Source organism: Chrysochloris asiatica, unplaced genomic scaffold, assembly GCF_000296735.1.
Source record: "Chrysochloris asiatica unplaced genomic scaffold, ChrAsi1.0 scaffold00344, whole genome shotgun sequence".
Taxonomy (NCBI): domain Eukaryota; kingdom Metazoa; phylum Chordata; class Mammalia; order Afrosoricida; family Chrysochloridae; genus Chrysochloris; species Chrysochloris asiatica.
Genome location: NW_006408862.1, coordinates 1,455,209 through 1,480,583, shown reverse-complemented (window position 1 = coordinate 1,480,583; position 25,375 = coordinate 1,455,209). Strand labels below are relative to the sequence as shown.

The window sequence follows — 25,375 nt, the reverse complement described above, 5'->3', positions numbered from 1 at the left end:
ATCACAGGTTGTTAATGAGTCTTCTTCCAATCCCGATGCCACATTCTTCTTCATACAATCCAGTTTCTCGGATTATTTGTTCAGCATACAGAGTGAATAAGTATGGTGACAAAATACAACCCTAGTATACACCTTTCCTGATTTTAAACCATTCAGTATCCTTTTGTTCTGCTCAAACAGCAACTTATTGGTCTATGAAAGGTTTTTCATGAGCAGATGAAGTGGAATGTAATACCCATTCTCCACAATGTTCTCCATAGTTTGTAATGATCCACACAGTTGGATGCTTTTGCACAGTCAATAAACACAAGCGTTCTCTGATTTTAGCCAATATCCATTTGACTTCAGCAATGTTATCTCTTGTTCTACATCCTCTTCTGAAGTTGCCTTGAATTCCTGGCAATTCTTTGTTAATGTGCTGCCGTAACTGTTTCTGAATTGTCTTCAGAAAAATGTTACTTGCATGTGATATTAATGATATTGTTAGATGATTTCCGCATCCTATTGGGTCACCTTTCTTTGTAATCTTTTCCAATCAGTTGCCCAGGTAGCTGTCTTTCAAATTTCTTGGCATAGATGAGTGAGGGTCCAGCACTGCATCAGTATATAGAAAGATTTTGATTGTATTCCATCAATTCTTGGTGCCTTGTTTTCGCCAATGCCTTCAGTACAGCATGAATTTCTTCCTTCCAATACCATCAATTCTTAATCATATGGTACCTCTTGAAATGATTGAACACTGACTAATTCTTTTTGGTACAGTGACTATGCATTCCTTCCATCTTCTTTATGTGCTTCCTTTGTTATTCAATATTTTGCCCATAGAATCCTTCAATATTACAACCCAAAGTTTGAAGTTTGTCTTGAGTTCTTTGAGCTTGAGGAATGCTGAGTGTATTCTTCCCTTTGGGTTTTCTAACTCTAGGTCTTTTCATATTTTATTATAATACTTGACTTTGTCTTCTCAAGCTGTCCTTTGAAACCTTCTGGTCAGCTCTTTTACTTCATCATTTCTTCCAGTCACTTCAAGACTACCTTCAAGAGCAAGTTTCAGACATCTGCTTTGTTTTTTTTCTTTCTTTCCTTCCATTTGCTTTCTTCATGGATGATGTTCTTAATGTCATCCACAACTCTTCTGGTCTTCGGTCATTATTGTTGAATGTATCAAATTTGTTGTTGAAATGGTCTCTAAATTCAGGTGGAATATACTCAAAGTCAGATTTTGGTGCTGGTGGACTTGTTTTAATTTTCTTCAGCAACTGATGGTCTGTTCCACAGTTGGCTCTGGCTTTGTTTTGGTTGATGATATTGAGGTACTCCATATATTTTCCCATAGATGTAGTCAATTTGACTCCTGTGTATTCCATCTAGTGAAGGCCACGTGTATAGCCACCATTTGTGTTTTTGAAAATAAGTATTTGTAATGAGTAATTGGTCTTCCAAAAATTCTATCAAGCAATCTCCAGTATAATTTCTTTCATTAAGGCCACATTTTTTCCAACTACTGACCTTTTTTCTTTGTTTCCAATTTTCTCATTCCAATCACCAGTAATTTTCAATGTATTTTGATTATATGTTTGATCAATTTCAGATTGAAGAAGTTGGTAAATTATTTAATTTCATCATCATTGACCTTAGTGTTTGATGGGTAAATCCAAAAAGTAATGTTATTAACTTTTATTTCATGTAGGCATATAAATATTGTCCAATAAGAGAGCATCTTTCAAGACAGAGCTTGAAATGCTCTTTGACAATGAATGCCATGTCATTTCCCTTTAGTTGGTCTTTCCCAGCATAGTAAACGATATGATTTTCCAATTAAAAATGGCTAATACCTGTCAATTTCAGCTCATTAATGTCTAGACTGTAGTCTTGGTGTGGTGCTGTGGGTTAATGTGCTGTACTGCAGGGTGGGTTTGAACTGCAAGGTCAGTGGTTCAAGCTCACTAGTCACTCCTCGGATATCTTATACAGGGTTGCTATGAATTGGAACCGACTCAATGGCACGTAACAACAACAATGCCTAGGTTAGCGATCTTTATTGGTTCCGTTTCATTTTTCATGACTTCCAGTTTACCTAGATTCATACTTTGTACATTCCAAGTTCTGATTATTAATGGATGTCTTCTCATTTGAGTTGTACTACATCAGCAAATGAAGGTTCTGAAAGCTTAAATCCACCCACGTCATTAAGGTCAAATGTACTTTGAGGAGGCAGCTCTTTCCTGGTCAAATTTTGAGTGTCTTTCAACCTGAGGGACTCATCTTCTGGCACTATATCCGACAATGTTCTGCTACTATTCAAAGATTTCAGTGGCTAAACTAGAGTGTCTTAATCTGGAAGTGCTATCTAAACCTGTCCTCTATGGGTGACTGCTGGTATTTCAAATACTGGTGTCATAGCTTCCAACATCACAGCAACACAAAAGTTACCACAGTACTAAACAGACAAACTGACAGATGTGTGATAGCACTGTTTCCTGTATGCTCTACTATATTCATGAGTATATTTGTAGCATCTATAAATACATGTTTATAGATGCTGCAAATAAATGCATGGATATAATATAATACAGGGGCAGCTGGCAAACTACAAGATCGGTGGTTCACATCCAACAGTAGCTTCTTGGAAACTCTATACAGTGTTGCTATGAATTGGAAATGACCCCAAATCACTTAACAACAACATAAATATATATGTATGTAGAAATAATCCTTTGTCAAACCTTTGGTGGTGGTGCTTATGTGCTGTGGAGTTGGTTCCGACTCATAGCGACCCTATATAGGGTTTCTGAGGCTGTAAATCTTTACCAGAACAGGAAGCCTCATCTTTCTCCCATGGAACCGCTGGTAGTTTCCAACTGCTGACCTTGAAGTTAGCAGCCCCACTCGTAACCACTACACTACCAGAGCTCCTTTATGTCTTTGTAAATATAGTGTCATCTGTCGTCCCACTCTTTTCAAAGGTGTCTATCCATGGATCCACTTATAGATTATTGTTACTGAAGGATTGTGTATGTAGTATTATTTACCTTTGTTGTTTTTAACTCTTGTGATCCTCCTAGTGTCTTCCTTTGATTTGATCATTTTGTATAAACCTCTCCCTTTGGTGAGAAAGTTTTAATGACAACATGCCAGAATGTTACCATGATACATTTCCATTTTCCATCACTGGCCAAATCTGGATTTAAACTCTAGTTTATTTAAGACTGTCAGGAAGCAAATATAAAACAGAGATGGTGAGCTCTATAAGAGAGCACTTGTCTTCATAACTCTTCTTGGAAAGAGTTCCACTCAATACAGACACAAGTGAGCTAGGCCCAAGATGAACCCAACTGATGGGTTTGCCTTCACTTTGTATGCACTATGGCTTCGAAATTGGTTGTGAGGACTTGTTTACAGAATAGAGTCATTGTATATCATTAAATCATTAAAGACAACTGAAATGCATATAATCTCGAGAGATTACTTCTTAAAATTATCTATAATAGCATTTGGCTGCCTCCTGCATAGTTTGTCTAAGACATAGCTAGCTGGGGAAGTCCAGTTGATAATAACTGCAAATTGTGATGATATCAATCACCATCAACTGGATTCTGACTCATGATGATCTCATGTATGCCAGAGTAAAACTGTGTGCCACAGGGTTTTCAATGGCTGATTTTTCAGGAGTACCAGAACTTTCTTTTGAGACACCTGTGGGTGGCTCACATCTAACTTTGTGTTTAATACCCAAGCTTATTACTGTTTAAACCATCCAGGGACTCCATAATTCCCATAGGAAGGGAAAATGGATCTTTGTGTTTGAGCAAAAGGGTGATCATTATATTTTCTCAGATGCTTCAAAAATGTATGACACAACAATTTTGGTTTTAGAATGGGTTGAGTGTGAGGGCAAGGTAAAAAATGGAAGGAAGTGCTGAAACATGGATCCTGGCTGGGGTTGGGGTGGAGGTAGGATGAAAATACAGTCCCATGTCCAAACCAAAAAAAAGCAAACCTATTGCCATTGAGTTCATTCCAACTTAGAGTCACCTTGTAGGGCAGAATAGAACTGCCCCATAGATGTATGAAGCTGTGAATCTTTCCGGAAGCAGACTGCCACACTTTTCTCTTGTAGGGTGTCACTAGTAGATTCAAAACACCAACATTTTGGTTAGCAGTTGAGCATTTAACTACTGTGCCACCTGGGCCCCTTTGCCTTGCCCAAGATGTAGAAATTCGGACTCTCTTTTTCTAGTATGCCTTTGACTTGACTAAGATTTTAATTCTGCTTGTTTACCATCTCTTCTTTGTCTTTCCCTCCTTATTCATTTGCTTCCTCTCATCCTCCTGGCTTCTTTCAGTACCTGTGGGCAGAGAGCTGCTTCAGTGGCACCCGGCATCTATTCACTCATGTGGTTTTAGCTGTCATCAAGTTGGTTCCAACTCAGAGCAACCCTATCTATGTACAACAATGAAACACTGCTTGGTACTTCCTCATCCTTACAGCCACTGTGTCCATCCAGCTCATTGAGGGTCTTTCTCTTCTCACTGACCCTGTGCTCTGTCCATCATGATGTCCCTCTCTAGGGACTAGTCTCTCCTAATGAGATGAAGTCTTGCCATCATCACTTCTGAGGAGCATTCTGGCTGTACTTTTTCAAGACAGATTTATTTATTCTTCTGGCAGTCCATGGTATATTTCATATTCTTAGGCAACATCATAATTCAAAGATATAAGTTCTTCTTCAGCCAGCCTTATTCATTGTTCAGCTTTTGTATGCATATGAGGTGACTGAAAATGCAATGTTTGGGTCAGTTGTACCTTAGTCCTCAAAGTGACATCCTTGCTTTGTAATACTTTAATCTCTTGCCACACACTTGCAAATGCAATATGTACTTTAATTTCTTGACTGATGCTTCCATGGATATTACTTGTTTATCCAAGTAAAATGAAATTCTTGGGTATCTTAATCTTTTCTCTGTTTATCACATTGTTGCTTATTGGTCCAGTTTTGAGTTTTTTGCTTGTTTTCTTTGTGTTGAGATATAATCCATACTAAAGGCTGTAGTCTTTGATCTTCATTATTAGATACTTTAAGTGATCTTCATTTTGAGCAAGTTTGTGTCATTTGTTGTTAGTAAGTTTTCCTCCAATTGTGGTGCCATATACGTCTTCATACACTTCACTACACTTGAGAAATATGTGTAAGATGTATTTAGGGGGCTTTGCCTTCCTGCCATGTATTCAGTGCTGATCTTGAGAAATCAAGATTTTAATTGTCTGGAAACTTTCACATAAAGCTTTAACTTTGAGGTTGCTTTTTTTTATTGCAAATAGTATGAGTTTACTGTTCAACGTACAAATTGTTTAGTCAAGACACATAGACCATGTGTATGAATAGGGATGGATTACCCATGAGCTAGGTAAACATGTGCTTATGACATCAACAAAACAGGGGTACCAGATGTCAAAAGCAAAGGTTCATAGATGCCAAACAGACAGGATGCTAGGAAAAGCAAGCATCACAATGAAAGGTAACTGGCATGCACTTGATACCATGACAGTGTGCCTACAAGTTCATGAGGTCACAATGCTGCTATGTGCAATGGTTGTTTCTGGTAGTGTGGTGGTTATGAGTCAGGCTGCCAACCTCAAGGTCAGCAGTTTAAAACTACCAGCGGTTCTGCGGGAGAAAGATGAGACGTTCTGCTCCTGTAAAGATTTATAGCCTCAGAAATCCTGTGCAGGGTCACTATGAGTTGGAACTGACTCCACAGTACTTAACAACTTCAACACCTTCATTGACATCTGTCTCCTATGGCCCCCTCCTGTGAAATCCAAACTCCTTAACTCACTGGGTCTCTTGAGAGGATACTATTTCTTTCTAATAAACACCAAGTGGGGGTAGGCTATGGGTCTGTCTAAAAAGGAAATATACTAATTTGTTGGTATATTTGTTCACTGATAATTAAATTTTCTTTTATGACATCTTCTCATTTGTTCATTTATAATTAGAGTGTTGATTTGAAACACACATCAAAATTTAAGAATAAGTCATTTATCGTAAAATTGATGAAAGTCAGTTTTTCATTGTGGGTGATCAACAGAATTTTATGATGATTGTTGAAATAATTAAGCTTCTTTGCTGTAGAATATATGGGATAATCTTTTTGTCATGATGTGGGGGGTGGGGAGGGTGGTTGTGTGCCAATAAGTCCATTCTGACTCATAGAGACCCTGGATGGGGTTTTCAAGGTTGCAAAGGCTGTAAATCTTTATGGGAGCAGGAAGCCTCATCTTTCTCTTACAGAGTGACTGGTAGATCCGAACTACTGACCTTGAGGTTAGCAGCCCAGCTCATACTACACTGTGGTGCTGCAGGGTAATGCGCTGAACCATAAGGTCAGTTTGAACCGCAAGATCAGTGGTTCAAGCTCACCAGCTGCTCCTCGGAAACCCTACATGGGGTCACTGTGAGTCAGAACTGACTCAATGACACTTAACAACATCAACAAAAACACCAGGACTCTGAGAAAATATAGTATATAATAAAAAATCTTAGTACCCCACATGCAATAAAACATCTAGTTCATCTCATTCCATTAAAATAGCATATACCATTTCTGTGTTCAATTGCTAATATGTTGCTGTTATGTACTGTGAAGTTGATTCTGACTCATAGTGACCCTTGCAGGGTTTCCAAAGAGTGGCTGTTAGGCTCGAACAACCAAGGTTGTGTTTAGGAGTTCATTACTTACCCTACAGGGCCACACCAAGACTCCAAATATAGTAATATTTAAAAATGAAGTTATACCACGATTAGCTAACAAACACAGCCAGATACATTTAATGCACATAATCCATTTAAATACGTGAGTAAGCACAGGAGGGAACACCACAAATTGCCAGTATTTAGGACCCTCACATACCTTCATCCAGCCCTGTGTGTGGGCATCTGCATCCTGAGAAGTTGAACCAGGAAGTTTAAGTGCTGTGTGAAAATGCTGTAGTTAATGCTTTAGGAAACAGACATCATGTGATGACTTTTCAGGTGATACTGCCAAAGGCAAAGCAGGTAATTTTGACAGGGGATTAATATTTCATTCCATTGTTATGAAAGTATCTTGCAGGCAAAAGTGATGTAGTGAGCTATTCCTCATAGAATGTAGAGTAAGAGAGACATAACAATAGGATGGTCCAAGTGAACTTGAAGTTCAGTTAATAATGAATCCACTGCCTTTAAGTTGATTTTGACTCATAGCTACTCTGCACGGGGTTTCCAAGGCTATCAATCTTCATGAGAACAGAAAGCCTCATCTTTCGCATGTGGAGCAGCTGGTGGGCTTGAATTGCCATCCAGTGCTTATCTTGAAGTTTTACACCAGGATTCCCCACTTAATAATACTCAAAAAGCATGTTTGAATTTGTCATTTATTTTAATATCACTAATTAAAATAAAAAATTAAGAGGCAGTTATGATTTTTGCACACTTCACAGTGTAAATGGATGTAGCAGTCCAAAGAAAGTAAGAGTTGTCCAAAAAAATGGGGAAAAAACTCAGATCTTCAGGTGCCTAGCATAGCTTTCTGTGAAACAGGAACCCTAGCATCATGGCATGAATTTCAATGATAAAGTGTTCTAAAGACTTTTCCAGAGCAGAGAGGAAACTTGCATATAACATTACAGGAGAAGGATGCAGAGAAATTGGAGCTCTCATATGTTGCTTATGGGGATATAAAATGGTGCAGCCATTTTGGAAAACAGTTGTCAATTTCTGAACGTGTTATATGAGAATAAGTCAAATAGTCTTGTTACAAAATCATAGAAACTTTTATGAAACAAAACTCTTAAAGTATAAAGCTATGGTGCTGCAATGGTTAAGCAGTCAGCTGCTAGCTGTATACACCGTATCAAAGCAGCAGTTTTGGGCATCCTTGGAGGACTCAAATTGTTGTTGTTGTTAAGTGCTGTTGAGTCAGTTCCAACCCTTAGCGACCCTGTATAGGGTTTCTGAGGAGTGACTGGCGAGGACTCAAATCATGCTCCTTTAAATGTTCATTGAGTTTGGGGAACAAAAAGAAGTGTGAAGGGGCAAGGTCAAGGCTGTAAGATGGTAAAGTTTCCCAATAAAATTCTTCTAAGAGATAATAAAATTCTTCTTGCTACCCTCAAAGCTCTGGTTTCATAGTGGTTATGAATCGGGCAGTGAACCTCTAGGTTAGCAGTTCGAAACTACTAGTTCCACTGGAGTAAGATGAGGCTTTCTGCTCCCATAAAGATTTACAGCCTCGGAAACCCTGTGCAGGGTCGCTGTGAGTCAGAACTGACTCCATGGCATATAACCACCACCACCACCCTCAAAGAATAAGCAGGTACATTGTCGTGAGGGAAAAACTGTCTCTGTGACAACTTTCCTGGCATTTTTCTCATTAATGTAATTTTCAATTTTCTTAAAATTTCTTCATATTAAGTTCCTGTGATTGTGTCCTTTGAAAATATCTATCAAGATGACCCTTTTGGAGTGCCCCAAAACACTGGCCGTAACCTTCTGAGCTGACTTATTTGCCTTGGATTCTCCTTGGAAGCCACTGTTTTGACTGAACCTTTTATTTTGAAGGCAACTTAATGAGACTAAGAAAAAATGTATGACTGAGAGAGCTTGTCTGTAGCCATCCACTGATTGCTGAGAAGTATTGAAACAAGTTCTGTTTGGAAAACCTACGCATCTATGAATTGGAACAGTATTTTTTTACTGAACCTGGTATAGAAAGCTACTATTGTTGTTGTTGTGTGTCATTGAGTTGGTTCTGACTCATAGCAACTCTGTGTAAGATTTCCGAGGGGGCTGGTGGGTTTGAACCACTGACCTTACAGTTTTACCAGTTCAGTGCTAATCTTATAGCACCATGTTGTTGTTGTTAAGTGCCATCAAGTTGGTTCCAACCTATAGCAACCCTGTATAGGGTTTCCAAGGAGCAGTTGGTGAGCTTGAACCACCGACCTTGCAATTCAAATGGCTTTACAGTCTGGTGTATTAACCCACAGAGCCACACCAGGACTCCTATAGCACCATGTTGTTGTTGTTAAGTGTTGTGGAGTCGGTTCTGACTCATAGCAACCCTGTATAGGGTTTCTGAGGCTGTAAATCTTTACAGTAGCAGAAAGCCTCATCTCTCTCCCTCAGAACACCTGGTAGTTTCTAACTGCTGACCTTGAGATTAGCAGAGGACCCAGAAAATTACTCCAGAGGAATGAAAATTTGATAGCCACACACCAGCTTGTGTGTGAATATTCCCAGCCTCTTTACCTATTGCTGTTGAGTTGATCCCAACTACTGACCCTGGAGGACAGAGTAGACTTGTCCTTAGGGTTTCCAAGGCTGACAATTTGCTAGGGAACCAGGCTGCTACATGTTTCTCTTGAGGAGTGCCTGGTGGGTTCAAATTGCCAACCTTGGGATGATCAGCCTATTGTTTTATTAACCACTGCACCCCCAGGGTGCCTATGTTCCCAGCAGCACTATTCATAACAGCCAGAGTGGACAGAACCCAAATACTCACTAATTGAAGAAAAGATGAACAAAATGGGGGACAGTTAGTACCTGACTGAGGACATGATCGAGTTACATGTCTGATGTTTTTCTTCTTATTGTTACTAATAAGTACTGCATATGGTGTTGCAGAACATAATTTGCTGATGTTATCATCTCAGATGTTCACTCAGAGATGCTCGATTGATAAAAGATACTGATAATGAAAAATAAAAAAAAAGAGGTATTCGACTTAACATCAAACTGATTTACAGTGGGATCATGGTCAGAACAGAACCCCTTTGTCAATCGGGGACACCCTACATATCCATACAAGGGCATATTAGTTGACAGTGTAAAGAAATTAAATACTTACACATATTACAACATGGATGAGTCTTATAAGCATTATACTAAGTGAAAGAAACCCATCACAAAAGAACACATATGATTCCATGTATATGACATATCCATATAGGCAAATCCATAGACACAGAACATAGATTATATGTGCTTAGGAGCTCTGGTAGCGTAGTGGTTATGAATCGGGCTGCGAACTGCAAGGTCAGCAGTTCGAAACTACCAGCTGTTCCGCGGGAGAAAGATGAGGCGTTCTGCTCCCATAACAATTTACAGCCTCGGAAACCCTGTTCAAGGTCACTATGGGTTGGAACCGACTCGACGGCACTTAATAACAACAACAGGAGTCCTGGTGTGACACTGTAAGATAAGCACCGGATTGCTAACACAAGGTCGGTGGTTCAAACCCACCAGCTGCTCCTTGGGAACGCTATTATCCTAATAGGTTGCTGTAGTCAGCATTGACTCACTGGCACTGAACAACATAAAGCAACAGGATTGCAGGTGGGGAGTGGGGAGCGATGGCTTTGAGATAATGAGCATGTTCTAAAACTATATTGTGGTCATGGCTCTACTCTGTGAATATATGAAAACTCATCAAATGAGTGAATTTTATGTATGTAATATAGCTCAGAAAAATGTTTAAAAATTACAGGAGACTATATATTTTTTCTAACTTCAGGTCCAGCATCAGTTATCAGCAATGATGATGACTCAGCCAGTCCACTCCACCACATCTCTAATGGGAGTAACACCCCATCTTCTTCAGAGGGCGGCCCCGATGCCGTTATTATTGGAATGACCAAGATCCCTGTCATTGAAAATCCCCAGTACTTTGGCATCACCAACAGTCAACTCAAGCCAGACACATGTAAGTACAGCTGTTCATACTTATTGGCTCATTTGGTGCAGAGCTGGATCAACCAGTGGGTTTATCAGAGTCCCTGACAAGCTTGATTGGATGGAGGGGGAAATGTCTGAGGTTTCTTGGGACTTTTGGCCTAAGGAGTAGATTCTTTAGTTTGTTGCTTATGGAATTCTCAGGACATGTCTCCTGCTGGGATTGGAACTTTGGGCAGATACAGAAGTCTCTTGAGATCCATTTTCCAAAACCGTTTGTCAGCATGATGTTGGAGTCCAGGCATGCTTATCTTGAAAAAGAGACAGAAACCAGAAGTATCAGTAGAATACACATACATCAGTTATAGAAGACAGGCAATTGATGCCATTTAAATTTGGCTTGTGGAAAGTAATTAAATATACATGATAGGTAGTCAGAGGCAATGTGTTATTCACAGGCGGTATCAATTTGGGTCACTCTGTATTCTTTGTATTCTTTGTTCAGCCCTGGTTCCTGGTATGAGACTTTGTTGAGATGCCAGGATGACAAGGAGACATGGCAACAGATGATGGGCGTATTAAGTGGTGTGACTTTTTTTTTTTTTTCAGAATCAAATTAACCCCTTATCTCCTGTTGAGAATCACTGGTTTTAGAAGCTGAGGATTTCCCCCAGAGTCCTTTATCCACTCTTTTGAGCCACTGCTTAAATATTAAGGGCAAACATGCTTATGCCACTGAAACATCATTCCTTTCCTGATGTGAAAACAGCTTATGCGGGAAGTTCAGCAGGTGGCCCAGAGCCGGGGACCCCTGGAACTGCTGAGCACGTATTTTCTGTCTATTTATATTATTGTCCAATGAACTCCCATGGAATAAGGGGACACAGCAATGAGTATAGGATCTATTCATATATAAAGAAACACTTGCAACTCCCTCCTATCTGTTTAAATGTACCCAATGTATGTTTAAAATTGGAGTCGAGCTTAAAAGGAAAAAAAAAAAATAACCACACCGACATTGCTGCCAAGTTGATTCTAACTCATAGTGACTTTATAGAACAGACCAGAGCTGACCCATGGGGTTTCCTTACAAAAGTTGATTGCTACACCTTTCTTTCATAGAACAGCTGGTTGGTTCGAACCACTGACCATTTAGCTAGCAGCTGAGTGCTTAACCACTGCACCACCAGGTCTTCTTCTTAATAGGAAAAACAGTGTTAATAATAGCTTGGAATGTGCAAGACTGAATCCTACCTAACTTTCAGTTGAATACATAATATGACGTGATAAATTAATTAACATGTGAAGAATATTTAACTCCTTGAAGTAAAACATATTATTTGAAATCAAGGTATTATTGATCCTGATTTTATTATGGTGTGAACAGGCTGAGTGGAGTCATTGCTTAAATTGGACATCCTTTGATGAGATAAGTGCCTTTCAAAAATCCTTTAAATGCCCTGCATGCATAGAAAATAATCATGAAATATTAAATACGGCAAAGCCGAACACCTTGTTGGACACTCTGTCGTTATTTTGATTGTCCTCACTAGGAGCGGGACACAGTGATGTACTTCAGTAAGCTGAGGGTGTATTATCATTGAAGCTGACTCAAGTTCACCTGTCCTCAAAAGGCATGCTTTCCTTTGTGGATGGAAGAAAAATAGAGCTGAGTAATTAAATAGATATCATCAGCCTAACATGCCCAATAAGAGAACATGAACACTTTAATAAGAATGCAAACACACAAGATTCTATAGAAGAATTGGGATAGAGAGTGTTGGGCTTGTGGTTCTATTTGGTAGTGCTTTCTTCCATTAGAAATCCTAAAAGAGAGTTTCCAAAGGCTGTCTCCTCAATCAAGCCCACAGAGATTTTGCCAAGGTTTTGGATTAGACATTTAGGTTATTTTTGGAGGGGTGTCTTTATTGTGTGGCTGTTCAAAGCCACCAATTTTAGAAAGAATGGAAGACAATAGAGGAGATTCACAGTCTCCCCTGAGCCTCTAGCCTTTATGTGAGGTCTCCAAACCAACTTTTCTCCATTTGACTGTTCTTTCAGTATAAAGTCTTACTGAGCACTTCCCTAATTGACCTTACCTGGTTCACATGGCATCTTATACCAGGAGAAATTTTCTTCCTACCAAGGACAAAATTCTTTCACGATTACAAGGACACTTAAAATTACACATCTTCCATGGATCTTTTCTCAAAGAAGTGAGAGTGAAGAAGCCATTTACTTCCCTTTTATCATTTCTTAAATGGCATTCTTTGCCCTGTAATTTTTCCTTTATCTTCAATGTATCTGTTGCATTTTGTTCATCAGTGAGGATGACCCCTCTTGTTTATGTGTTTCTGAAGTTTTGTATAAGTTAGATTGTAAGCTCCCAGAAAGTAGGGACTGTCTCTGTTAAACTATGGATTCATTGTATGAAGTGTGAGGTACCTTGGATACTAGCCAGATGTGGCTCTATATTTTTAAAATACTAATCACTACTAAACTTGTAACAAGTAAATATGAGTCACAGACATTTTAATTTCCTATATTTCTATCAAACTTGCCTACATATGAGTTTATTTATTAGGTGTACTTTGGACAATGTATTAGCAATTGTAAGCAGATTTAGATACAAATTTTAACAGGAATGCACTTAAAGCCATAACTCTTTTATTTGAACATCCTTGTTGTAGTCATCCAGAAATTAATCTTTCACAATGCATAGATCTGTTGTGTAGGGCTAAGTACCTTTAGGAGCTTAACTTTCAGGTAAGGGATTCCCATTGAATATATTTATAAAATAACGTAAGACAGGTCTTGCAAGAAACTGAGTAGGTTACATCTGATAAATAAATGCAGGAGGATCTCAGAAAGAATTTATGACTTCTCCATTTGTTAAAGCAAAATATCACATGACTACCACACAACCTTTCTTATGGGCACGTTAGAGCTTGGGTCGTGAACTTGCATATCTCTTCTCTCAGCTGAAGCAATATGCTATCCAAAGATGTTAGTTTCAGAAAAGATGTGTAATTGTACAGAGTCGTCCTACTCTCATTTCACTGAATTATAAGAATCTAACATGGAAAATGAAGTACAAGTCAATAAGTACTTATGAATCAACTACAAAGTTTTGCAATGCTAAGAACGAAAGATTCACTGGTAATGATTCTTATTGGGGAGACCGACAGACGTACAGTGGTGGTGTGCCATAGATTCACTTCCGACTCATAGCCGCCCTGCATAGTGTGTCTGAGGCTGTATCTCTTTACGGAAGCAAAAAACTTCATCTTTCTCCCGTGAAGCAGCTGTTAGTTTTGAAGTGCTGATTTTGTGCTTAGCAGCCTGACTTGTAACCCACTATGTTACCAGAGCTCCTTAGACAGACTTACAGTATAATCAAGATGCAATAGTGTAGGTGTAGCGCTGTAGAATAAGCACTGGATTGCTAACCATAAGGTCGGCAGTTCTAACCCACTAGCTGCCCCTTGGAAATCCTAAACAGGGTCACTCTGAGTTGGAATCCATTCGGCGGCACTTAACAACAACAACAACAATGTAGGATAGAACAGAGCAAGGGTCTTAAGCCTAGATTTATCAATGGGGAGCAGCAGGTGGGTGTGGGGAAGTGAAGGCCAAGCTAGAAAGTACTGGGCATTATTATGTGAAATGTCCAAGCTTTAAATCACTGGGTGGGATAAAGAAAATGTACTAGCGTGAATCAGGTTGGTCCATAGATTTGACCTTTTTGTGATCCCTTGAATTAGACTTTAATGGTCATTTCATTCAAACAGCTTACTTTACCCATGGGGCTCAGAAGTGGCTTGTCCAAAGTAACAGAGCCTCAATAGGCACATTGCTTTTTTTCAAAAATTAAATAACAAAGAAAGCACACCCAAAACATGATTTAAACCAGATCTCTTTAAACGATGTATAGGATGGGGAGCTCTATCCTCTGAAATATTTTTCACCCTCTGTAACTACGCAAGGTTTACATAGACAAAAGTCCAGAGATGATTTGCAGAGTTTTAGAGCAATCTGATGAGGGCTGAATTGCTCCCGAGCACTTTCCAATAGCAAGTTTGTCTACTTTATTGCAGGGCCCAGAGGTTCCCCCAAGACCGCCTGATAATAATTTGGTATTTGGAGGCTCCTGTATCACTGCAGGAACTAAAGGAGGCTAAATCCATGCCTGATGGAGGAGAAGAGTTCTATGGCTATCTGCACAGTCTGGCCCGACAACATCTTGACGTCACTCCTTAGCTTCCATAACCTAGCCAAGCAAGAAGTTACCTTCCAAAGACAATGCTATGTGCTCTAATGACTAACCCCTCCAAGAGCTATGCCACTTTAACTATAGATCCATCTCCTCGATCAATCAGGATGGCAAGAGGGAGCTGAGGAACTCAGCAACATCCAACTTGGAGTTGGTCTTTAATTCAACTAGTCTGTTTCTAGACGTTGTCTGAAAACCACATCATCTGACAGCACGGGGTGGTTTCCCAGTAGGATTTACAAACTTGGTTCAAGGGCAGCTGCACTGCAATCATCTTTTTGACTGCTGAGCAAGTTTCTGGCAGGGTCCAGCAGAAACACAACTTCCAAGCTGAAATAAAGAACAAAACTAACCAGCAAAACGCCCAGATCAGCAATCCTGGGTTCTCTTGAATGGTGGAGAGGTGTTAACATCACTTGCAAGAAAGCCAATGCCATAGACCTACTGTTGTCCCTAAAATCTTGTCTTTCCTAGAACAGATTTGTAAATTAGCTAGAGTCCTAGACCTGGGGCCTGAATTAAGTTAGAGTTGTCTCTGAGTATTTACCTGTGTATGTTCATCCTTGCACAGCATGCCTTCTGTGTATACTAAGGGTTAGTAACTCCCTGTGGAAATTGCATAGAAATAATGCAGAGGTTTATTTGTGTGTGTTTCCCCCGCCCCCATGTTGATTCCATTTCCACTGAAATGGATATTGAATTCCTCCAGAGCGTGCCATACTTCTCCACGTGTTAGAGATCCTGTGTGCATCAGTGTCTGTACGTGTGCCTGGTCCCATGTGCTTATTAGGAAATTATATAGATGAACACAGATTTGCAGGCCAGCTAGAACGAAAGAAACAGGATGTGTAGAGGGCAGGAGTATTCTAGTAGTCATGAATATGTAACATAGGGCACTGATGTTGTTCCCCTTAACTGCCATTTTGTCATGTGTCACCAAGGAAGGTAGGGAATGAAGGTGCTATTTGGCACAGAACTGCAGAGAATTTGAACATATTTGCAACATTATTTTGAATCCACATGAGCAAAAATGCTACAAAAATGCTAGTACCCAGAAGTGTAGTAGATCAAAAGATGAGGGTTTGGGGAATTACCTGCAATGGTGTCCAAACATAAGTGCAATTGTATGAGAATGGTATATTTTAATGGTCAGGAATCAGATTTACCAGCAGGTAGAAATGATTGTTTTAGCACTTTCCTCCCTCTTTCACCTATTAATTGGTCTTTCAAAAGTATATTTTCTTCTAAACATCTAATTGACCAACTAATAGCTATTTGGGGAGTTGGATATTTTTGAAGGCCATGGCCTGTGCTTTTAAAGTAAGTAAATTTCATTCTGCCCAGCATGTTTGTTAGGACAGACAGAATGTAGATATTTTAGGAGCCTTAGAAATTGCCTCATTTATGGCACACTGGTTTGATGACTTATCTCCTGGGGATTCTCATGGCACATGGCTGGCATTCTGTAGGTCCCAGTGCAATTCTTTCTCCTTTCAGTGCCATAGTCCCCCATCGCGAGCTACAACAATTTGATATTATATTCTCTTTTCATCTCCAGAGGAGATGGTAATAAGCTATCAAATAATGCTTTAAAAAGCAACTTGAGTTCCTTAGAAGAAAGGAAATGAATACATGCTGCATAATTACATTTAAAATGTAAACCATGTTATAATCTTCACTAAGATGAAGATTTTCTAGAAAACCAGCTTCAAATACATTCACAACTAAGTAAAATAGAGAATTTATTTGATTAGCACTTGATCACTGGGTGTTGCTACTTGTTATCAAAAAGAAATACCATCTCTGTTGGGGTAAATGGTCAATGTGTTTGGCAGCTAATCAAAATTTGGGGGGCTGATTTTGATAGAACATACATTTTCTACTACTAGCCGAAAGGTTGGTGGTTCATACCCCCCAGACATTCCTCAGAGCATACTAGCAGATGTGAGTTCCTACTGCATTTGCTCAGGGGATTTCCCAAGGCCTAGCCTAACTGGAGAGCATTCAGCAGCAGGATTAGTCCAATTGAGCTGTACCTCCATTTTGGTTTTGGGTTGGTCGCTCTTGCATTCCAGCAGATTGTGGATCTGGACCAGCTCAGTGAATACCAAGGCAGAGTCATTACTTAAACTGCTAAGAAACTCTTGCTACCCAGAAAGCTTTGAACAGTTGGATGTTCCCTGTGGTTAGGCCGAGATGGCACCAGTGGAATTTTTCTTAGGTGGGATATTCAACCCTTTAAGGCAGCTATTCTAAGGCAGTGTAGATGTTCTCCATAGACATGCAGATTTTTTCTGCATCAGCTATTCTGCCACCAGGGCTGGCTGAGGCTCTGCTTTGATTGCTCATCATGCTAGATATCCCCTTATATTCATTGAGAGGTTGTAGCGTTTTTGTTTCCCCATTTCTTCTTGTTGCTGTTCGCAGCTTTCAAGTAGGTTCCTGATTCATGGAGACCCCAAGCCCAGTAGAATGAAATGCTGCCCAATTTTGTGCCATTTCCATGACTGGTTGCAGATCAGACCATTGCAATCCATTGACTGATTTTTGGAAATAGGCTTCTGTGGTTTTCTTCCTACTTCATCTTAGACTGGAAGCTCCACTGGAAATGTGTTTAGCTTCATAGTCACATACAAGCCTTCACTAACAGGTGGTTGAGGTTCATTGGCTGAGAATCTAACATGGCTGACCACTGAACCACCCCCTCTTTCTTCTTAGCTGTTAATGCTCTTTAAAGGCAGGCATGAAGAATTTGCTCTAAACTATGGGATTGAAAAGAATTGAAGTGGAACTACTTCTTAGCTCAACCTGTTAATCAAGCATGAGCACATTCATGCATCACACACTCAGCCCGTAAATGCAGTGGAGACCTCTCCTGAGAATGAGATAGGAGCCCAAAGGAGGAACTGAACAATGCTGCCCTCATGTGGGTTTGCTTCTTCTGGGTGAGAAACAGTATCTTGCTTCTGCTGAGAAAATTAGGAAGACAGTACATGCGGCCCAAAAGAAACAGTTGTACCAGCATTGGGATGACCAGCTGTTGTGGTTTGTCTAGAACTGAGGTGATTCCTTGGATGCAGAACAATCCTCTTTAAAGCCAGGACAATCCTAGGCAAAAGACAATGAGTTACTCATTCTGATGATTTTTGCTTGCAAGACAGGATTTAAATTTTATGGAACCCCAAATGCCTTCAGGTGCCCTAAAATGAAATATTTCAAAATAAAATAAATAACATAAGTTACAGTGGAGAATTTGGAAAACAGAGACAAAGATGAAATAAAAGATCACCTATAAGTCTACCAGTTAGAGATTATTGATGAACGTGTTTTTTGGATGGATGACTTCTTAGTCTTTTGTGAATGGCCTTTGAATTGCTTCTGTTAGAAAGTCCCGTGTCACTGCCTTTATTTATCCTGGGCTTAATTAACATTTCTGTTGTCATGGTTCACCTTTGGTGGATTGTGCTAGAATGTCAATAGGAAGCACGTTGGGTATATTATCATCGGTTTCATACTTCATGTTTCCTTGGTGGTACACATGGGTTAAGACAGCCTGGGAGACTAGATGTGGTTGGCCGTGTCAGATCCAGTGTTGTGGACTGGGAAGACCCAGCATGTAAAAGGCTCCCTTCTTCTGTCATAGGATAAGAGCTCTAGTTCAGAATCAACACTCTGGATGACTCTTAATGTATGTAGTTTTATGTTCACCTGAAGCTGATAGATGATCCTTCTTATGTTCCAGTGCTTCATCCTAGCTAACTATCTCCTTCAGATTGCTGACTGTGCTGGATTTAGGTCCAGGCTAATGGTATTTGATATGTTTCCCAAAATTTAGGCGTGCTTTTCTTGCACCAAGGGCCTGTGGGATGTTTAAGTGTCTCTGATGCACTGGAGTATCTTTTTGGGCATTCAGCCTTATCTAACCATGGTGCAGTCATCACCAAAGGATTCCTCTTTTGATGTCTCAGACATCTAGATCTAGACCAGGGCTCTGGCAAGAGGATCTCTAGCACTGTACTGCATACGAGAATATGACAGTGTCATAAAAATAGTAAGTCCAGACAAATAAAACCCCAAACCCCAAACCCATTGCCAGTAGGTTGATTCTGCGTCTTGGTAACCCCATGTAGATTGGTTTGAATCATCAATTATTAGGTTAGTAATAGAAAGCAAACTGTTTACACCATCTGTAATTTGTTAGAAAATAAAGTAGTGTGATTTTGAACTAAAGTGGGTGTGTGTAGAGGGGAATCCTAGAAATAAAACAATGAAATAATTTGTCTAGTTGCTATATTGGGATCCTGGTGTGGTGCTATAGGATAAGTACTCACCAGCTGCTCTTTGGAAACCCTATACAGGGTCACTATGAGTCAGAACTGACTCAAGAGCACTTGACAACAATAAGAAGTTTCTAGATTCTTCTCATCAGTGATTGTATGTGCTATGAATGTAGGTAGATATCAACATTTCTTATATCCATTGCTATTATTTATTACATTTATTTAGCTATGACATTGATCTTCTGGGTGCATTAGAGTGTAACAAAAGCTCATTATCAGATAATGATGGCATTTAAATGGAGTTCCATATTCCTAATGTTCCAATAAAGTAGTTGCTATAGAGGGGACAGGATAAAATTCTATGCGATCCAATTATATTGAAAGAGCTATTCTCCACTTCAGGGAATATCTTCATGAAAGGAGATTACGTGATAATCTCCTTAAAAAGAAACAAAGAAGGCACCACTGAAGAATCATTTCAGTTGTTTCTTACAGAAATGATGAATTTTCAGATTCACTTATACTTTCTAGCCCAATGTTCCATTTGTCCTCCTCTTCCTTCAAGAAAGTTTGCTTCAGTCTGATTCTAATGAATAGAGAGACACTAACTAGCTAACCAAAAGGTCAGTGGTTCAAACCCACCAGTTACTCCTTGGAAACCCTGTACAGGATTGCTATGAATCAGAACCGACTTGACAGCACTTTACAACAACAAACTAGTTTACCCAGGAACAGAACTAATATTCTTACCTTCTATAATGGAGTGGTGAGTGCAGTGGCTCCATAGGATAAACACAAGACCACAAACCATAAGGTTGGCAGTTCGAGCCCACCAGCTGCTCCGTGGGAGAAAGATGAGACTTTCTACTCCTGCAAAGATTTTTAAAGCCTTGGAAATTCTCTACAGGGTCACTATGAGTTAGAACCGACTCGATAGCACTTAACAACAAAACACAATGCATGGTTCTCTAGGATAAGCACCGGACTGCTAACCACAAGGTGTCAATTTGAACCCACCAGCTGCTTTGTGGGAGAAAGAGGAAGCTTTCTGCTACTGGAAGTATTACAACCTTGGAAACCCTATAGAGGGTCACTATGAGTCAGAACTGATTATACAGCACTTAACAACAGCAACAATTAATAGTCAGCCAGCTGAACTCTAACATTCTTCCTTCCTATTCTTGGTTCACTTTCTCTGGCTCATAAATGTCCATTCCTTTGCCCATTTCTCTTTGCCATTCTCTGTCCATTACTTTATGGACTGGAATTTGGGAAACATAATGCTAATGATCACGGTTTCTTCCTGAATCCATTAATGCTGTTTCCTGACATTCATGGAAACAATTGTAAATATGTATTGCTGTCTGGGTCCTATGGAGAAAGATACACTTATGGAGAGAGGTACACAGCCAGGAGGTACATTTTTGGGGTGCTTCTCTCCTTTTAAAGAGCCTTTGCTTTGAGGTGATGATAGCATTCCTCTATATAAATGTAACATTTGGTTTTCCTTGATCTATACTTAGACCTTTATCAACATTGGTTTGGAAAATATAATTTTATTAGTAAGATATTGGTAATGGATAGCTTAAACCAGAGGTGGGAAAACTTTTTTCTGCCCAAATTTATAATATCATTTGTGGGTTATACAAAATTTTCAACTTGAAAATTAGCCTGCTATATCTGCTCTAACATTTAATTAATTTACTACCAATGCTGGAACTGGGCTTGCTTTGGAAGGGCCAGACCAAATGATTCCACGGGCTTTATAAGGCCAGACATTCCCAAGTCCTGCCTTAAACAAAAGCCAAAAAACTCCAGACTTGTTACGGTAGAGTCAATTCTGCCTTACACAGACCCTGTAGGATAGAGTAGAACTGCCACATAGGGTTTCCAAGGTTGTAAATCTTTACAGAAGCCAACTATCACATCTTTCTCCCACGGAGCAACTGAAATCCTGGGTTACAGAGATGATTATCACTCACATCCTTAGTCCTGCTTTTCCTTTGGACTTTTATAGCTACTCTGCTGTTCCTTACAGATGATATCCCAATGTTTTAATCAAAGTGAATATTAGCCAGATTTGGGTCTAATCTGTGGCATATCAGCATAGTTCTTGCTTTTAAAATCCCAGCGCCCCTTTCTTTTTATTTTTGAGAAGATTCTTGTTGACGGTCTTTCCTGTTTCTCCTGCCCAGGATGGTAAAGGGCTTCACTGTGGAGACAGGACTCTGGAAGGGGCTGGTGGACTGGGGATCGAATCCTATGTTGATGTGGCTACAAATGTACCCACACAAAGAGGTTGATGTTTCCTAAGGAGACTCTTCAGCTAATGGGCCCACACCTGGGTGTTTGTTGTGACTCTCTCTCTAAAACCTCCCTCCCTGTTCCTCACTCTACATAAGAGCCTCTTACCATCTGTGTTCCCTGCCAGGTGCCTTGGAGCCCTGGCCTCTGCACTTTAACTCTCAGATGCCACACCAGGTTCTACCACAGTGGAATGGGGATCACAAAAATGTTTCTGAACTCATGTTCTTGTGATACTCTTGTTCTTCTCACTCAGATTTGATGCAAGAAAGTGGACCTACACATGGCTAGGTTTTCTTTACTATGTCCAGAAATGCCAGCAGCTATCTGTACGCCTGTATGACTGATCTGTGGAGCTTGGATTTCTTTATTCTAGTGACATTTTTATGAAAATGAGATCTGTTGTATTGGAATTTGTGATATAGTTGATCATTCAGAGCCAAACAAGTATACTAATAAAGACAAGAATATCAGATCTGTGGTTTTATTGCCTATTTTTGTCACCTACAAATAACTCTTTGTACAAAGACTTGAAAACATAATTCCACGTTGGAATTACTAAAATCACCTAAATATAGCTCCCTGGAAGTTGGCCTTATTTGCTCCTACTTAACTCCCAGGTAGCCCCCTATGGTGTTTTGCAGCTCCCTCTTCATTCAGGCGAAGGTAGGACAGGATAAGGCTAGTGAACACTCCCTCAGTCCAAAACTAAAGGGCCACCAAAACATCTAAGTCTTCAAGGTAAACAATATTTTAATCCAGCATTTTTTTAAAAAATCAAAAATAAGGCAAAAAAGAATCTATGAGAAATGATCAAAATGCAAAGTCCAGGTGGATCTCTAGGGTCAGGATTAGGATGAGACAATGAGGTGATTCATTCCAGTATCAGTTCAGATTTTGTCTCTACTTAAAATTTTAATATTTTTTCATCATGGATTTTTCAGTTTTCTTTTTGAAAGTATGGCATTAAAATATTATCTGAAGATAAATACATTCTTAAAGGCCAAGTGCTCCATCAGAAGTACACATTTGGGGTGCTTCTCTCCATTTTTGGAATTCCCTAAACTGTGATTCTCATGTGTCCTACCCCAGCCTAGGCCTAGACTCAGTGCTCCTTTAGCCTGGATCCTGTGTCAATCTCTGGCATTGGCAAAGCTCAGCTTTGTATACATTAAGTGTTCTGCTGATTATCTTTCAGTCTTCTCTCCCTTCCGGCATTCCTGGCCTAATTGTCCTTTCTCATCCCCACCCCATCTGCTCCTGGAGATACATGTCCCTGACTGCCTTTGGCTCGGCTGGTCTCAGCATCTCCAGCATTACCATCTGCGATATCTGCTGAGTTTCTGCACAGACAAGCACGTCCATATCTTCACTGTATTTTTGTTTCTATTTTGTATGTGGGATTCCAGATGAGCAAACGAAGGTGGCTAAGCCTCAAATGGAGAAGTTTCTGCTCTAAGGGTCAGGGTACCCTCTTGTTGTTGTTGTTGTTAAGAGCCGTTGAGTCGGTTCCGACCCATAGCGACCCTGTACAGGATTTCCGAGGGTGTAAATCTTTACGGGAGTAGAAAGCCTCATCTTTCTCCTGCGGAGCGACTGGTAGTTTCGAACTGCTGACCTTAAGGTTTGCAGCCCGATTCGTAACCACTACGCTACCAGAGCTTACTTCTTAGTAAATCTAAAAGAATAGTCCAGAGGAAAAAGGAGATGTAATTTTTTTTAAATGAAATTCTGTTTTAAACTTTTAGCTTCTTATGTTCACATATCAGGAATTATTGCATTGTATTTGCTAAAATAATGATATAGTATTTGATACTCAAAATACTCATCATCACTAAGTTTCTTCCTTAATGTCATAAGTCCCTTACATAATGTCAGCAAAGAGCAGTTTTATGTTTACAGAAACATGGTGCAGAAAGTAAGAGAATTCTCACATACTTCCCCTCCTCTTGGTACACAGTTTCTTCTATTAATTACATCTTCTGTATTTGTTACAATCGATGAACCGACATTGTCACATGATTTTTAAAAGTTCATAGATTGCATTAGCGTTTGCTCTGTGTTATACAGTCCTATGAGTTTCGACAGATGCATAATATCATGTTGGATTCTCTCATTTTAAGCAACCAGTAAGGACAACTTTTATGTTTGTCACCTAAGGAAAACTGCAGGATATATTTTATTACCCTATTTTGCAGATGAGAAAACTGAGGCTCAGAGAGGTTAGGGGAAAAACAGTAATAAAACAGTTGTTGTTCAGCTGATTCGGATTTATGGCAATCCCATGTGTGTCAGAAGGAGCTCTGGCAGCGTAGCGGTTATGAGTTGGGCTGCTAACTTCAAGGTCATCAGTTCAAAACTACCAGCTGTTCCGCAGGAGAAAGATGAGGCTTTCTGCTCCTGTAAAGATTTACAACCTCAGAAACTCTGTACAGGGTCGCTATGAGGCGGAACTGACACCACCACCCATAACCCCCACCACCATGTATGTTACAGTAGAACTGTGCTTCACAGAGTTTTCAATGGCTGCTGTTTCAGACCTTTCTTCTGAGATGCCTTGGAGTGGGCTTGACCCTCCAGCGTTTTAAGTCAACAGCTGAGACTATTGACTATTTGCACTACCCAGGGTCTCAAGAGGAAAAATAATGAACCGAATTTACACCCCTAGCACATGAGTGCATCTGTTTAAATCCAGGTCTGCCTCTTGAAGACTGGGGCTCTGTGTAGTCTAGTGTTGTTGTTTTTCTTTCCCATAAACATTATCTAGCAGTTTTCTAATTTAGCAAGAGAAATGGTGGTGTTGTATTGTACCTTTCTTTCCTATGAGTTGCTCAAGGTATGCTGGAATAGATTAACCTTTAAGACTGAAGGCTGGGGGCTGCCAGATGATGGGTAGTGACCTTAATGTTTTAGGAAGGAGGAGCCAATTCGTGGGCAGAATATAATGCCTGTGCCGTCGAAGGATGATGACAATACTGTGTTCATTTGGAAAGTAGTGATGTTTTCTCTCTCAATGGAGTAATTAGCGGAAGTAATGAGTAATCATGAATAATAATAAACCTTATTTTAGTTTTTGCTAATTAAAGTCACATCAAATCCCACATTTATTTTTTTCTTTTGCCAAACCTTATCTGCAATGTCTGCCTTTTTTTTGAGGTGTTTGAGAAAACCCTCATGCAAACATCCTAAACCATTGCTCTTGAGCTCCCCACTTCTCTGAGGGCAGCACATCACATTTCCTAGGTGAACTCCTTGTCTATCTTGCAAAAGATAGAGTTCAAAGAGTGCCAGGTGTGTTGTTCATGGGTGCGCATACATTTATTGCACTTCCTCAGGGGCTGCTGTGGGTTTTGTGGCACCTGGAGCACCTACATAGCTCCTACTCTCCCCGAGATACCAAGGAAATGTAAGCGGTTAACAATTCCTCCACCAGCCATTTTGCAGAACCAAGCTCCAGAGCAGCTCTGCGTGAGCCTCTTGTAGGACACACAAGGCACTCCTCCGACTCGCCCTCTCTGACACATTCTTGAGTTCTCAGTACAAAGGTCCATGTTTCCAAACTAGTTAATTGAAAGGGGTCAAAATACTTATAGATCTCTAGCCTTTAGGGAGTTCTTTTTAAAAACATGAGTTGGCATTGATAAATGGCATTCTTCCATGGAACGAACATGCATCCAGGAGATTTACAAGGCCACAGGGACATCGGGAGTTGACATTTTTGAGTATCCATTTTGTGCCAGGTACCTAGGCTTACATAGATTTTATATATAGCTAATACTTCATATTAGCTATATGGAGCTCTG

General features: G+C 39.9%; 1 protein-coding gene across 4 annotated transcripts in view; it reads left to right on the top strand.

The window, feature by feature from the left end:
• Positions 1 to 25,375, top strand: part of NTRK2 (neurotrophic tyrosine kinase, receptor, type 2) — a 562,954-nt gene that overhangs the window by 316,088 nt on the left and 221,491 nt on the right. For 2 of the 4 annotated variants that reach the window (XM_006875885.1, XM_006875884.1), the window contains 2 exons: positions 10,558 to 10,746; positions 14,813 to 14,841. In XM_006875885.1, coding sequence (XP_006875947.1) covers positions 10,558 to 10,746; positions 14,813 to 14,841 — 218 coding nt within the window. Of the gene's footprint in view, positions 1 to 10,557; positions 10,747 to 14,812; positions 14,842 to 25,375 lie in introns of those variants that run through there. The other 2 variants (XM_006875883.1, XM_006875882.1) reach the window with 1 other exon arrangement.